The following is a 14,973-nucleotide window of genomic DNA, read 5'->3' as shown; positions in this document are numbered from 1 at the left end:
AGGATAAAAACAGCTACAGCTGTGTGCTCAACAATCCCATCAGCAACCAGACTCAACATCTGGACATCACTCAGCTCTGTCACACATGTTCAGGTACAGCAGAGCTGATATTAGTTGATGTTGGTGCTGATATTAACGTTTACTGACTGATCTGATCTCAGTTTGGTGTTTTTATTCCTCAGACTCTGTCCACTGCTGTGGTTCTACTGAAGCTGTGATCCGATTGGTCCTCTCTGCTCTGGTGGGCGTGGCTACTGTCATTCTTCTGGTTTATGACATCAGATCCATAAAAACTGAATGAGACAATACACAGATTCAAACATCAGGTGCATGATTAATGAAGAAATTTCTCACCATATACAGTATAAATATGTGTGAGATTAATAAATTCATGCCTTTATATGTTCATACTTTACTGTTGCTGTCAATATGGCATCTGTATTTGCTTGTCTTTATTAATAATAAAGTTTTCTTTCTCTGAGGTTCAAGAGTCTCTCCATATTTTATTACATTCACTGTAACAAACTCCTGTAAAAGTTACAGCAATATTTTACAGTAGCTGGATGTTTTCCTAATACTACAGCATATTGCTGTAAACTACAATGCTGTGTAATTCATTTATTCATCTTACTTTATTTTAAATGGCTTTATATAACAATCTGCTGCATCAATGCAAATAAAAATCACTTTCCTCGCATTAGATTTAGTATGACAATGATTTTTCCTATCATTATTCTTTTTTTTATGTTATTCAAATTTGACTCAGCAATGCACAATAGTTTTACGATATTGAAACATAATTGTAAATGAACATTTAATACCATCATATTTATATTTATTCTGATAAAACATTGGTTTTGTTTTTATTCCGCACTTTTTTTTTTTTTTTGTAAGAAACCATATTTACATCTTTACTAGCCTACTATTTGAACAATTACTTAATTATTAAATTATATGAGTGGTAGTAAGCAACATAAAATATATGTTAGCTAAAAACACGTGTTAACGTCATTAAACATTTGAGGGCTTGAGACGAAAACCATATAAGTCCATATTTTCAATTTTTGAATAATACATTTTTTTTTAATTTGGACTGAATATTATATTACTTTTTCTTTTTTTTTACTTGAAGATAGACAACAAAAGCTTCCCAATTCTAATGAGACTGGATTTTTTAGTATCAATCTTAAAAATAAAAAGTTAGAGTAATTTACATTTCTGGAATGTGGAAGAACAGTATATGTCCAGTTAATGTGGAATAACAGTATAAGTCCAATTAATCATATCAATTTAAACCACTGGAGATTTGATTCCTTTATCTTAGTTTTAATACAGTAACAGAACCTTAAAGAAAATATTAAGCATTTCTTTCTTTCAATTTTTTTTATTTTTTGCCAACGTAAATCACAGAACAAAAACGCGGACAATACGGTACGAACAATGAACAATACATAGGCCTACTTATAGTACAGAAAATAAACGTCAGTACATACAATAAACAATAAATACAAACAATAAACAGTAATAATGGTAAACAATACATATTTACAATAGAGACATACATCATCTTCATTCCATGCTGGTTCTATATGCTAGTTTACAATATACGTCTTCCTTTTTTTGGTTCTAAATAAAATAAAATAAATACCTATATATTCCTATTATACAACATAAGATAAGGCATACAAGATAAGCTACAACTACTTTTATGATTAATTTCACACAACATACACAATATATCCCACCTTTCCCTGCACATGACCTACACATACCAGGCTACTCTTCACATTCTAATGTCCCATAAAATGCTTGGGCCTCCGCTGGCATGTAGGCTAGCATTTTCATAAGGTCACGGTGCTTCTCCTTCTTGATGGGCAAAGGGTCCTCGTAAGCACGAGCATACGTGGTGGAGAACAAGGGAGCTGGAGGTGGTTGATTCTTCCTCTGTTTGGTGATCAGCCAATGCTTCCATCCCTCGTAGAGGCTGTGGCTCCCTTTTGTGTGGACACACCATGGATCAGTAGCTGAAATCATGATTCAACAAGAAATTCAATAATGATTCTTCCTTCAAACACATATCCCCAACACTGTTAATCTCAGAAAACCAGTTTAGTTTTAGTCTAGTTCTTTAGTTCTTTACCTGTCACTTTCAACCACATCATGGATGTGATTAGGAAGCCAGGTGGATGCTTTAATGTTGCATCAGGGAGCTGCCTGAAGTCCGCACATTTCATCTCAATTACTTTAAATGGATGCAGCTGCCTGGCTCCACGGATCATCTCGGCGACATCGCTGGGGTGTGGAGTGTGGACACCTTACGCCTCTTGTCCAGCGTGGCAAATGAACGGTCACAGGGAAGGAAGGAGTGACCAGACACCATGAACTTCTGCTCTATCTGACTGAAGTACCCTCTAGATACGAGTAGGGCCATGAGGTTTAGGACTCGCCAGTTGTTGTTCTGCCCACAGCATCGGTCACTATAGATGATGAGCTTCCGTTCCTTTGCCTGGACTAGGGGAGCGAAAGATGTTTCTGCCCACTTCAAAAGACAGCTTGCCACCTCGATGGAACCTCTGTGAGCGATGCCCTCATGCCAGAGGCACATTGTAGGAGGTTTGTCAGTGCCCATCTCCTGGATACAGAGGTTGTAGTTGGCCAGCTGCCGTTGATAGTACACGTTGGAGTGTGCCAGGTTTGGCGTGTACACTACCCCCTGCATGTCGATACAAATGACATGGCAGTCATCATTGGCTTTGGCCCACTCTGTTTCAGCCTGCAACTGGGTGTATGCTTTTTCGGCTTTCCGGTGGTGAAGCTCACTCTTGGCTGTGATCTTCAACCTTTCTCCATCTGTTGTAGTAGCTACTAATTTTGAGAACAGGGCGTCACATTTTGCACAAGTATCACTTCTTGGCTGCCCAAAACTGAGGTTTTGCTGCTTGAAGATGTCCCTATAGAGCCAGAACTTTGCAGTGGATGCTGGATTGTTTTCCTTGTACAGGCGGAACATGCGGAGCAGGTTTAAATCAGGGCTCAGGTACTCCCTCTCCACATCTCCCTTCATCTGTGAGTAGTGGTTCGGTTGGCGTGGGAAGCTCAGGATGTGCTCTCTTATCCCCTCTCTCACTGCAGGATGAATGCTATGAGTCCTAAAAAATAAACAACACAACTCATGAACAAGGGAAATATAATAAACTATGCTGGTCTGTTTTGCACAATTGCATTGTTTCTGTGACAATAAAATTTAATATAATTGTAAACTTTTCTCTAAACTATAGGATTTTGTTTTTCACAAACAATCATTAATGGGATTCTCAGGATTTAGCATTAAGCTTTGTATTAGTAGAAAACCAGTAGTATTTTCGAATTACCATGCTTTCCTCCCTCATATCCCCCTGAGATGAGAGATTTATGTATTTTTTGTCTGGAAAAAATCCTCATATGACGCAAAAATTGTCATTGCTTACATGCACACATTTTGTTTCAATCTAACTGAATTCATTCTGATTGGTGAATCTGAATGTAGTGTTTACATGAACGCTAAACATGTGATCGATTGATGTGTGCGTTTTAGCATTGCTAAGAAAATTCCTGCTCCTCCGTGAGAGATACGAGACCGGTGCGTCTCACAGGTGTCGCTCATCAGTAATCACGCCACCGGCCTTGCGCCGTTCTCCTCGTCCTGCTTGCCACAGTAAACACAATGAATGGCAACTGTAGAATGCAAAAGCCTAATCCCGGACATTTTGGCCGATCTCGAAATCCCGGGATCATACATTACATTTGCATAGCACTTTACCTCTGATATCGATCTCAAAGTGCAAAAATATGTTTCCTGACTGGGCAACAACAGTGAGCTGAATCCTAACCATTACAGTTTGTGCATGCTGGCGTTATAGGGTGGCAAGGCACCCGACGCCCTATAATGCCAGCGTCAAGTGCACCATTAGATCAGGGAATGTTGTAGGGCAACTGATGCTGACATTGGTGCAGCTTTAAAAACTAATAGGACGAGAGCATGAGGTCCTTCCAGGATTTTTTTTTTTTTTTTTTTTTACCTGTTCTTATGTTTTCCTCTGAAGTCCTCTAATGGAGACCTGACTACCTGCTCTGTTCCCTCAGACTGACTGCCTAACTTTTCTTGAATAACCTTTTCAAAGATAAGTAACTTTAAATAAATATGTTATGGACAATGTATCTAATTAAAATCATGCATGTAATAAAAAGTTAACAAACGGAAAAAGCTAGGCTGTTTAAAACTTGCCTGTAGGCGACTGTTGGTCAGTTGAAAGACTGACATAAATGTGAGCTTACAAACAGCAAGTCTTTGACCTCCTTGTTGCACATGGTACTTGAAGGTGTACTTCCTCTTAGTATTCTCAGTGTTGGGCCCACGTGGTCGTCTGCGACTCACCTTGTGCTAGAAGTAAAAAGACATATTGGGATGATCAGTGATCAGGCACATGTGCAGTCTTAGTGAATTAAAGGCATACAGTAGTATTCAATTCACTGGTTATTTTATGGGCCTACATTGTAATGCATTGCATACTGTTGACATGATATGGTCATGAATTGCTTAAGTTAGCATACCTGCTCCAAACCAGAGAGAATGATAGCCTGCTGCCTCTCATAAGAGACAGCATAAAACTCTGTGAAGAGCTGGAGTTTTCTTTGGTCTGTTAGGCTTGAACACTGCCTGGGACATGTCTCCTTGCACGCCTTTCCCTTAACAGAAACAGTCACATTAGCGTTTTTGTTTTTTTGAGCTATAAAACACTAGAGCTATTAGCAGCTATTAAGGTTACTAGCTAGAATGTATAACAGCTTACACAATCAATGCATTTTTTTTTATTATTACCTTTTTTTTTCATTTATTTTTATTATTTATTAAATAACAAGTAACAAACATAGCATAGCATACAATATTACAAAAACAAAGTGTTACATTAAATGGTAACAGGGATCCAAAAATTATATCAAAATATTTTAAACACGTTAATGACTTTTTTTTCTATCTTTTTTTTTTTTTAACCAATTTCAGTGAAGACATAAAGCAGTCAAATTCTACTCTAAACATCTTAAAGATTGGGGATGAATTTACATATGTTTGTTTATGTATATAAAATTCTGCCAGCAGTGCTTATAACAAAATCAATGAATGGTAAAAAAAAAAAAAAAAAAGGCTAACATTACTGTAGACGCAGCTGGGCTGGTGTTACAGACGCACCTAAAGCGTTTCGATTCATTTCTCCGTGATTATGAGGAGTAGAGAGACATGTTTAAAACGTCCCCTGAATCCTAATTTTCTCAGCTTTCATACGACATGACTTGAACCTTTAAAAAGAGTGAGCTATATGAATGTAGGGATGGCTGACGCGAAACTAACGTTTCGACACAGTGTCGAGATCCCGAAGCGTAGATGTTTCGAAACACTGCTCCGAACCGTGATTCAAAACACCCATGTCACGTGACTATGGCTAAACGAAGCTTCTGCGCGTTTCATAAGTGTCTCGACCGACAGGTGGCACGCTTGCCGAGTCTGCGTTTGATTGACAGGGGCGGGAACAAACCACACAATCGCACATCTGTCTCAACTGCCACAAAGTTTAAAAGAGGAGTTAATGCACCTTCACCTCATGGGTTTTTGTGAGAGGAGAAAGATTTTGAGATAGCGTTTACGATTTATTGACATTTATAGTGCGATTTAGTTAGTTATATTTAGGTTACATTTAAGTTAAATATATTTACTGATAAACTAAAGACAGTGACAGATAGTTAGGATAGATATAGTGACACATTTATATAGGCTAAGTTAGATATTGACAGATAGCACAGTAGTTAGAGATATAGAATTTAGATAGATTCATATATATATATATATATAGATAGATAGATTCATAGATATATAAATTTATATATAGATTCATATATTAATATATATATAGAGAGAGAGAGAGAGAGAGAGAGAGAGATTCATATATATATATATACTTTCATAAATATATAGATTCATAGATAGATAGATATATATAGACATTAATAGAATAGAGAGAAATGGAGGCTCCACAGAAGAGATGCCGTAAATCTGTGGTGTGGGAGCATTTCCATTTGGAAACCCCAAATAAAGTGAGATGTATGTATTGTGATAGGCAGCTAGCCTACTTCAACAATACATCATCCATGATGCGCCATTTGAGGAGCACTCATCCTGCCATTTTGCAGTGTGCAGAGGATGGTAACATTCCCCCTGTACCTAGGCCTGCTACTGACACTGCTGGGCCATCTAAACAAGGTATACATTGTTTGATATAATATGTACTTCATGTGACACTGTTTAGAAAGTCCATAGTTTTAAATAGACTTAGGCTTGTGTCCACCAGCCTTACAACGTAACGTCAATCTTTTCCAAAACTCCCAATCATGTTGAAAACAGCTTCACTCTGAATATGTAAATGTAACATCTCACAAACTTAGTCACTGTATTACATAGATATTTTTATAGGCTTGAAGACAACATTTTGGTTTTCCTAATTGTTGTAATTTTATATTGTATTTGATCTGTCTTTGCACACTGAGCATAAACTTTTCCAAACTTGAAAAAGCTTTTATTGTTTTTGAAATTTAGTTTTGTGAAAGTACTTTTAATCTTTTATCTTTATTTTCTTTTAAAAGGCAGACAGAGGGAATTGGATGAGGCTCTTGTAGACATGGTGGTAAAGGATTTGCAGCCCTTCACTATCGTGGAGGATGAGGGTTTCATGGCTTTTGTGAACAAACTTGATCCAAGCTATGTCCTCCCATCCCGGAAGGCACTTAAAACGATGGTAACCGAAAGGTACAACATTTCTAAGGAGAAGACAATGGAGGACCTAAAAAAGGCAGATTTTGTTAGCCTTACAGCTGACATGTGGTCCTCCATTAATATGGACGGATACCTTGGTGTTACTTGCCACTACATAACACCAGAGGCAAAGCTGGCAACTGTTGTACTGGGTGTAAGGAGGTTTTACCAAACACACACAGCCCAGCATCTCATGGAGGCTAAAGCTTTGCTAATGGCCGAGTGGGGAATAACCACCAAAGTTCAGTGTATGGTGACTGATAATGCATCCAACATGATCTTAAGTGCCCAGCTACTGAACCTTCGGCATGTCCCATGTTTTGCCCACAATTTAAATTTAATTGTAAAAAAGGCCCTAGATCAAACCCCACTCATCAATGAAATACGACAGAAAGCCAGAAAGATAGTGGGGTTATTTAGATCCAGCTGCAAAGCAAAGGACAAGCTTGTGGAGATGCAGGGCTTGATGGGCAGACCAGCTCTGAAACTGATGCAGGAGGTGGACACAAGATGGAACAGCACTTACGACATGTTGCAGCGCTTGCATACCACTTTACAGGATGTTGCAGCACAAGCTATCGCAGAAAAAAGGCCAATCAGCACAGGAATCAACTGCACAATTAGGTAGGCCACAATGACCATACTGTATGTAATGTATTGGCCACAACTGTCATATTATTTTTTATCAATATAACCAATATGGTTTGCTTGTGTTTTGAACAGGCACACACCTGCAAGAAGGTCTGCACTCAAGATGTGGTGGGTACGAGTCATTCAGAGCCTTGGCTCTGGCTACACTGCTGGACCCAAGGTTCAAAAATGTGGGTTTTGGAAATCCTGCCAAAGCCCAGGAGGCTGAAAAGCAGATCACACTGGAGTGTGCTTCGCTGATGCGTTCAAACACAGCAACTCCTGGTAAGCAGTTTCACTCTTCATCTGACATTATGGAGTTATGTCATCTGAATAATTATGTGACTTATACTTCATATATGCCGTCAGTTTAGACTTAGTAACTAATTGTTGTTTTTACTTTCATTCAGAGCCACAGTCAACATCAGGCCCATCATCATCATCATCAACAACAACATCAACAACAGAAACCCAGGACAGTTTATGGGAACTTTTTGATAGTCGTATCCATGAAACCCAGGCGATACACAGTGCCACAGCAGATGCCACAGTAGAAGTTAAAAAGTACCTAAAAGATGCATTTTTGCCAAGAACCCATGATCCACTAAGTTACTGGAAAGAGAGAGCTGTGATTTTTCCTCATTTGTATGTCCTTGCTAAAAAATATCTATGCATGCCAGCAACAAGTGTCCCTTGTGAGAGGATTTTTTCTAAGGCTGGAGAAATTATCAGTAAAAAAAGAAGTAGGCTAAGCCCTTCCACAGCAGAGCAATTAATATTTTTGAATAAAAATCTTTAAAAAAAAAAAAAAAAATTAGACCATTGTGGATTTATTTGTTTTATTCATTTTTCATGACCAAAATAACCTAGTTATTATTATGATATAGTATTATATAGGATATTATTATAGGATTTTAAAATATCACCACATTAACGAAAACAAAATATTTTTATTTATTTTTAAATGGCTTGTTGTCAAAGTTGTTTCAGATAACATGGGCAATTGGCCACTAGGTGTCACCGTGGAGACGGGTGTCGGTAAAGTTTCGAAGCCTCGAAACAAATACGGCACTTTGCTTCAACTGTTTCAGTGTTTCATGAAGCCTCGCTCTGCCCACCACTATATGAATGAACTGTAGTAGACGATGACCCTCTGTCTGTAACCGCTAACTTTATGTAGATACTTTGTATACGGTTTTTCACTCACCTCTTTTGGTGGACTTTTTCCTCGTTTTTGCTCTCCTCTCCGGTTCACATATGGTTTCCCAGCATCCCTCAGAGACTTCCTTGCCCTGTCCTTCCATTCATTCATGTTCGCTCTCCTTTTTTTGCCGACGTTTTGTCTATTAATGTCCGCAGCGGACATGAAAGCAACCGGCGTCTCCATTTTTCGTTACTGGACATAAACGGTTTTTCCGCGTGAGACTATTTTAAAATTTTAAATTCAGAGTTTTGGTCGCGCGAACACCCCCCAAAGTGATTCTGTATACAAAGTGGCACACATACATTGAAGTCACATGGTTATCTCAATTTTTGTTTTTTTGGACTTATACGGTTGTTCGTCGCATGAATACATTTAATGTCAGTTTTTCTTGTTTACTGTCTCAACAAGAATCACACACTTCCTTCGCGGTCACGTCACGTACTTCGCAGAAGCTCCGCCCACGGCGCTGACTCCTCACTCGTGGTCTCCTCTGATTGGCTGCGCGTTCAGCCAATGGTTCTCAGCCATCTGTGCAGGAACACAACCGAGCCATATTTCACGGACCCTTCACCTCGAGCGCAAATCATTATATATCGGGATCTTCATCTATTAAAGGTCCTTTAACAGTGCAGAGATGCGGATCGCTGCGGTAGTGTGTTTCATATCTGCACTGACTTTCATTGCACATGCAGATGTGTATTTTAAAGAACAATTTCTGGACGGAGGTAAATAGCACTTCTTCGGTCGATAATGACATCAAATAGTCTACATTGTCACTGTTATACTGAGATGAAAGTGTTTCTTGAAAATGACAAAATAATGTCTTTAATATCTTTTAAACGTGTATTGAGCAAGTTTACTTTCATGCATTTCTGTGATCAGAGCTTGTTGTATGTCACTTTCATTTACTGTATTTGCATACTAAACTGTGTTATAAGATTTACAAGTTATGCTAAGAATATACGATTTGTGAAAGATTCAAACATTTATTTTCTAAATGCGTATTTACTTAATGCGTGAGTATGGCAAACGGGAAATATTGATGAATTCAAAATGTGTTGGGTTTTGGTTTCAGTTCACTTTTTTTTTATACTACTAAACAGTTTTTGTCTTGTATATACATATAAATGTAAATATTTACTTGGAAATATGGCAAAAGATTATGCAAATTGAAACGAAACGAAAAGAATTTCTAATAAAAATAGAGGTTATTTAAATATAGTTCTCTATTTACTGTAATAGGAAATTATTGCTAGATGACTGCAAAACGTCATTTAAAAATAAGAAGGAAAAAGCACCCAAAATTGAATATTCCAACATCCAAAACTGATATGATAGTTTTTAACAGCTAAACTTCGTCTTTCCAGATGGTTGGAAAAGCCGATGGGTCGAATCCAAGCACAAATCCGACTACGGCCAGTGGAAACTGACCTCAGGGAAGTTCTATGGTGATGCCGAGCTTGATAAAGGTCAGAGATCACTGCTTCTTTCACCAGCACTTGATTGCTTATGCAAATGTCTACATCTGAAAAGCAAATAAGTACAAGTCGATGCGAGATGACTTTTAAAAGAAAATGCAATGTTTGTTTTCCCCTTCAAGGTTTGCAGACAAGTCAAGATGCCCGGTTTTATGCTCTATCCAGTCGCTTTGACTCGTTTAGTAATGAGGGTAAAACACTTGTCGTCCAGTTCACTGTGAAACATGAGCAGAAGATTGACTGTGGCGGTGGGTATGTGAAAATATTTCCCGCTGACTTGGACCAGACCGAAATGCACGGCGATTCACAGTACTACATCATGTTTGGTAAGTTACAGTTGGTGGCTTTAAAATGTGCACAAAGTCACTTTCTTCAACCAAGAAAGACAGTAAAACATCAACCGCATTGACACAGTGCAACGTGAAATTCACTATCTTTGTGTCACTTTCATTGTGAACTTCCTTGTAGGACCCGACATTTGTGGCTACAGTACCAAGAAAGTTCACGTCATTTTCAACTACAAAGGCCAGAACCACCTAATCAAGAAGGACATCAAATGCAAAGTATGTTTTTTAACATTTTTTTTATTAAATTTAAAATATCTTGAGATTCAATTGCAGCCTTTGCAATTCAGTTCTTCCGCTTGTCCTCATCAGGACGATGAACTCACGCATGTGTATACGCTAATCCTGCGGCCAGACCAGACGTATGAAGTGAAAATTGACAACGAAAAAGTGGAGTCAGGTTCTCTGGAGGAAGATTGGGATTTCCTTCCTCCAAAAAAGATCAAGGATCCAGAGGCCAAGAAGCCAGAGGATTGGGATGACCGGGCGAAAATCGACGATCCTGATGACACGAAACCTGAGGTATATTTTCAATCATCAAAGCTGTAGTGTGTAGAAATCTTTGATATTTAAAAAAGTTGTTCATCAACATGAATCCAATGGTGCTTTTATGTTTAGGATTGGGACAAACCTGAGAACATTCCCGACCCTGATGCCAAGAAACCAGACGATTGGGATGAAGACATGGACGGAGAATGGGAACCTGCCATGATCCCGAACCCTGAGTACAAGGTACAAAATATCAGTCCTCACGTAGAAGATTCTAATATTTTAAAGTGGTTCAAAATGGTTGGATTGTTTTAGTGGTCTAGTTTGATGGTTTTAGACTTAAGAACATTTTAGAGTGGTATTTTCTGCAGGATAGGCTGCCAGAAGACGGTTTAGGGTTCAATACCAAGTAGGTTTGGACTTTCCAAGTGTTTTTGAAAGCGAGTAATGTTATCTCATTATCAAAGATGTTCTCATGTAGACAATCCAAATGCATTAAGATCTACCAAACATTAAGCCATAAAGTTCTTCAAACTGGTCCGATTGGTGTAGTTTTGGTTCTTGGGAGACTAGCTAAAACCACTTCAGACTGGTTTCATTCACAATTAGGTTTGAGCCTTTTAGGAGTTATTGAGAGAGATTAATACTCAAGGTTGTTTCACATGGGCCATTTCTTCTGCGTTTTCAAAACCAACTGATTTTCAATCAGAGTGATTGTTCATTATGCAGGAACCAGCTTCATCAACCAACTAACAAAGTTCTGTTTATGTAGGGTGAGTGGAAACCAAAACAGATTGACAACCCCAACTACAAAGGCACCTGGATTCACCCTGAAATCGACAACCCTGAATACACCCCAGATGACACCATTTACAAATTTGACAACATTGGCATTCTGGGACTGGATCTTTGGCAGGTATGGCTTAGATTGGCGTACCGTTAAATCAACATTGTAATTAAATGTAATTCGTAGGTTTTAAAAACTATTTGGTTAGGTTATATCTGGTGACATTAACCAGTCCACCAGGATTACATGATTATTTTTTGTGATTTTGTGTTTTTTGTGTGTAATCTTTGCAGTCATAATGACTTTAGATTTTTGTGGTGGAAATTTCCAGAACTTTGTGGAACATTTGCCATATTAGGGTATGATGTTAATTGTACAATATTCGTACAATGCAGAAAGCCTGCTAACTTTTGTTTTACCAAATTCTTACATATAAGATAATAATTTTCTTCTTTTTGTGGTAGGGATGTAACAATTCACTCAACTCACGATTCACGTATTTTTAATTTTTTATTGCTTGGACAAAATGCTGCACATTTCTTTGTGTAAATGAAATAACACTATAATAATATAGCACTTGCATATCATTGCTCTTTTGTTGGTTCTGATCACTTTAAGTCGCTTTGGATAAAAGCATCTCCTAAATAACCAAATTTAAATATAATGTAAATAACAAAACTAACTTGAAATGTTAAAACAAGACACAAATCAAATACATATAAAATAAATCTCTTCATATAAACAAAATTAAGACTTTGTGTGCTCTTCGCATTTAATGTTAGAGGCAACCACTCCATTTTAATCATGATTCAAATAAAGATGCTGCATGCATGCAATTTGAGCAGTTTTTAATCTAATCTATCTTTGGAAATCTTTAGAAATTTGATGCAAAAACAGAATGGTTTGACTTAAGTTTTGTAAAACTATACATAAAAAAAAAATCTACAGGAGATGCAGATTTACTCCCTGCCTTCAGGTGGCGCTTAAAGCATTTCCTTGGTTACCGCTGTAAACAAAGCAGCGCTTCAGTTATAAACTTTAATATATATTATACAGAGGCAAGTTTAAAAGAAAAAAATACCATTTAAACTTTTCTATGGACAATAAATTCCCTTCAGACGAACATTCATATAAAATCCTACCCCTAATTGAATCGCGATACAATTTGAGTTGTCAGATTTTGAACCAGGGTTTTTTTTTTTTTTTTTTTTTATTACGTTGTGTTTAGCGATCTGTTGACTTTTTCTTACAGGTGAAATCTGGAACGATCTTTGATAACTTCCTGATCACTGATGATGTTGAAGAGGCCGAAAAATTTGGTACAGAAACGTGGGGCGCAACAAAGGTAAAAATGTCTGGAGTGTCACAACTGACAACATATTAGTATTAATAAATTGCATTTATTAGATATCTGTGATCAGTTCTTCCATTTGTTTCCACAACATTATTATTAAATAATAAATGCTGATGCCACGATGTTATGTATCAGGAACCAGAAAAGAAAATGAAGGACCAGCAGGAAGAGGAAGAAAGGAAAAAGCGTGAAGAGGAGGAAAAGAGCAAGAAGGATGATGATAATGAGGAAGATGAAGAGGAGGAAGATGATGATAATGAGCCAGAGGAGGAAGAGCACACAGAAGAACCTTCTGAGGAGGAGGAGGAAGAGGAGGGTGAGGATGATAAGATCCCTAAAGATGAGTTGTGAAGAGGAGTTCCCTTTCTGAATGAGCAGATCTGCTGGATTTCTGAAGTCTTTTTCTTTGTGGTGTGAATTTTTGGCCCCGCCCCTTTCTAGTCACATGTTGCATCCCTAAACTCTGATTTCTTTCATTTTTGCTGCTAGATGCCCCCCAAAATATTCATAGTACGGCCCGATAAACTATAGATTAATTAATGTTTGGGTTTTTTGTTCTGTGTGGAGTCGCGCAAGGGAAAAATTCGAATGCATCATTTGTTGGATTTGCACTTTTTTAAAATAAATGATTTATTTTTAAATGCTCGTCCGTCTCGTTTTTCATCGATGTTAAATTGTCCTAATTTTTGGTTCAAAGTAAATGTTTACTTTTTTTTTTTTTTTTTTTTTTTTAATTAGATTATATTTTTATTTTAACTTTTCTTAACTATAATAACCGTTTTATATAAATATGCAATTGTCCTACTGCGAGTTTAACTTTTCTTTATCTGTAATACCTTTTGTATTGTAAACACACATAATATTGTATTTGATTTAAGAAAGACACCACACACAATATTGTATTTGATTTATTAAGAAAGACACCACACAGGTCATTGTTTTAAGCATTTATTAAGAAAATATTTATGGAATATTAATAAGAGCTTGGACATAATGAAACCTGTATTAGTAAAGCTTTAAAGAAAGAAGGACATTACCATAGAATGCTGTGTGAAGGAGAACTCAAAGAAGAAAATCCCGGAGGAGAAATATCCGAAAATAGAAGAGCTTCTTAGGGAATTTCCAGACCTCATGACATCACAAGACATTGGAATCCACCTGCTGTCTATCAGGGACTGAAGTGCAATGAGGAAAGCAGATGCTGATTCTGTGGAACAGCTTATCTGGAGCCGGCGGCCTTGTCATTGATGCCTCTAAACAACTTTGCTTGCAAATTAAATGCTTTTGTTTTTATATAAGTGTTTTGTTTGTAATGTATCTAGCCTATATAACATCAAAAAAAAAAAATATATATATATATAACTAAGAAGCTCGCCTGCCAGAAAACTGATTCTAGATTTGAGCAGAACCGACCACTGAGTCTTCTTTGATCTATTTTGTAAGTATGAAAATTCAAATGCTTTTGTACTAGGACAGATTTGAATTGCTGTACTTAACCTGATAATAAATAATAAGGTAGAATGTGTAGGAAATTTAGCACCATAAAACAATATATACATATATGTGAATTTAATTTATTTGAGAACAATGACAAAAAAGTCCCCATTAAAAAAATAAAAATGCTCTAAAATAAAGTTAAAATATTATAACAAAATTAAAATGCACAACATAATTTAAAAAAATAAATACAATAATATGAGTCATAAGGAACATTTATTTATTTTTAGGAGCCATTTGTTGTTAAATGACCAAAAAAAAAAAAAAAAAACCTAGAGGAGGAGACCACACGTCATTAGGGCTGTTCGAATCCGGATTTTTTGGAATCGAGTACGATTCTGATTCCCGG

The 14,973-nt window shown here is 37.1% G+C and overlaps 3 protein-coding genes across 6 annotated transcripts; 2 read left to right on the top strand and 1 right to left on the bottom strand.

The window, feature by feature from the left end:
• Positions 1–1,180: 1,180 nt before the first annotated feature.
• Positions 1,181–9,162, bottom strand: LOC113099090 (uncharacterized). Of its 4 annotated transcripts, none has more exons than XR_003289290.1 (4): positions 8,679–9,162; positions 4,591–4,725; positions 2,141–4,420; positions 1,181–2,024 (listed from the first exon to the last, which is right to left on the bottom strand). XR_003289290.1 is itself a non-coding variant. In XM_026264167.1 (3 exons), the coding sequence occupies exon 3, from the start codon at positions 3,062–3,064 to the stop codon at positions 2,276–2,278; it is 789 nt and encodes a 262-aa protein (XP_026119952.1). In that variant the 5' UTR covers positions 3,065–4,420; positions 4,591–4,725; positions 8,679–9,081; the 3' UTR covers positions 2,079–2,275. The 4 variants fall into 4 exon arrangements, 1 of the variants encoding a protein (XP_026119952.1); XR_003289292.1 differs by lacking the exon at positions 8,679–9,162 and adding an exon at positions 5,228–5,862; XR_003289291.1 differs by lacking the exon at positions 8,679–9,162 and having other exon boundaries at positions 4,591–5,163.
• On the top strand, positions 6,035–7,947 carry LOC113099089 (zinc finger BED domain-containing protein 4-like). The gene is made up of 4 exons (XM_026264165.1): positions 6,035–6,292; positions 6,673–7,465; positions 7,565–7,756; positions 7,882–7,947. The coding sequence occupies exons 1-3, from the start codon at positions 6,055–6,057 to the stop codon at positions 7,698–7,700; spliced, it is 1,167 nt and encodes a 388-aa protein (XP_026119950.1). The 5' UTR covers positions 6,035–6,054; the 3' UTR covers positions 7,701–7,756; positions 7,882–7,947.
• Positions 9,163–9,191: 29 nt separating the features above from the next.
• LOC113099087 (calreticulin-like) lies at positions 9,192–13,768 on the top strand. The gene is made up of 9 exons (XM_026264163.1): positions 9,192–9,400; positions 10,043–10,144; positions 10,276–10,479; positions 10,622–10,716; positions 10,810–11,019; positions 11,116–11,229; positions 11,759–11,902; positions 13,026–13,118; positions 13,263–13,768. The coding sequence occupies exons 1-9, from the start codon at positions 9,310–9,312 to the stop codon at positions 13,476–13,478; spliced, it is 1,269 nt and encodes a 422-aa protein (XP_026119948.1). The 5' UTR covers positions 9,192–9,309; the 3' UTR covers positions 13,479–13,768.
• The last annotated feature ends 1,205 nt before the right edge of the window (positions 13,769–14,973 follow it).

This window comes from Carassius auratus, unplaced genomic scaffold, assembly GCF_003368295.1.
Source record: "Carassius auratus strain Wakin unplaced genomic scaffold, ASM336829v1 scaf_tig00216860, whole genome shotgun sequence".
NCBI lineage: Eukaryota > Metazoa > Chordata > Actinopteri > Cypriniformes > Cyprinidae > Carassius > Carassius auratus.
The sequence above is the reverse complement of the archived record's forward strand: the minus strand, read 5'-3'. Positions and strand labels throughout refer to the sequence as shown.

Bases quoted from the DNA above. Each gene is read 5' to 3' on its own strand.
- LOC113099090 (XM_026264167.1), bottom strand. From the start codon at position 3,064: ATGAAGGGAGATGTGGAGAGGGAGTACCTGAGCCCTGATTTAAACCTG.
- LOC113099089 (XM_026264165.1), top strand. From the start codon at position 6,055: ATGGAGGCTCCACAGAAGAGATGCCGTAAATCTGTGGTGTGGGAGCAT. The intron at 6,293-6,672 runs GTATACATTGTT...TTCTTTTAAAAG, and splicing joins TGCTGGGCCATCTAAACAAG to GCAGACAGAGGGAATTGGAT. The intron at 7,466-7,564 runs GTAGGCCACAAT...TGTTTTGAACAG, and splicing joins GGAATCAACTGCACAATTAG to GCACACACCTGCAAGAAGGT.
- LOC113099087 (XM_026264163.1), top strand. From the start codon at position 9,310: ATGCGGATCGCTGCGGTAGTGTGTTTCATATCTGCACTGACTTTCATT. The intron at 9,401-10,042 runs GTAAATAGCACT...TCGTCTTTCCAG, and splicing joins AGAACAATTTCTGGACGGAG to ATGGTTGGAAAAGCCGATGG. The intron at 11,230-11,758 runs GTACAAAATATC...CTGTTTATGTAG, and splicing joins TCCCGAACCCTGAGTACAAG to GGTGAGTGGAAACCAAAACA.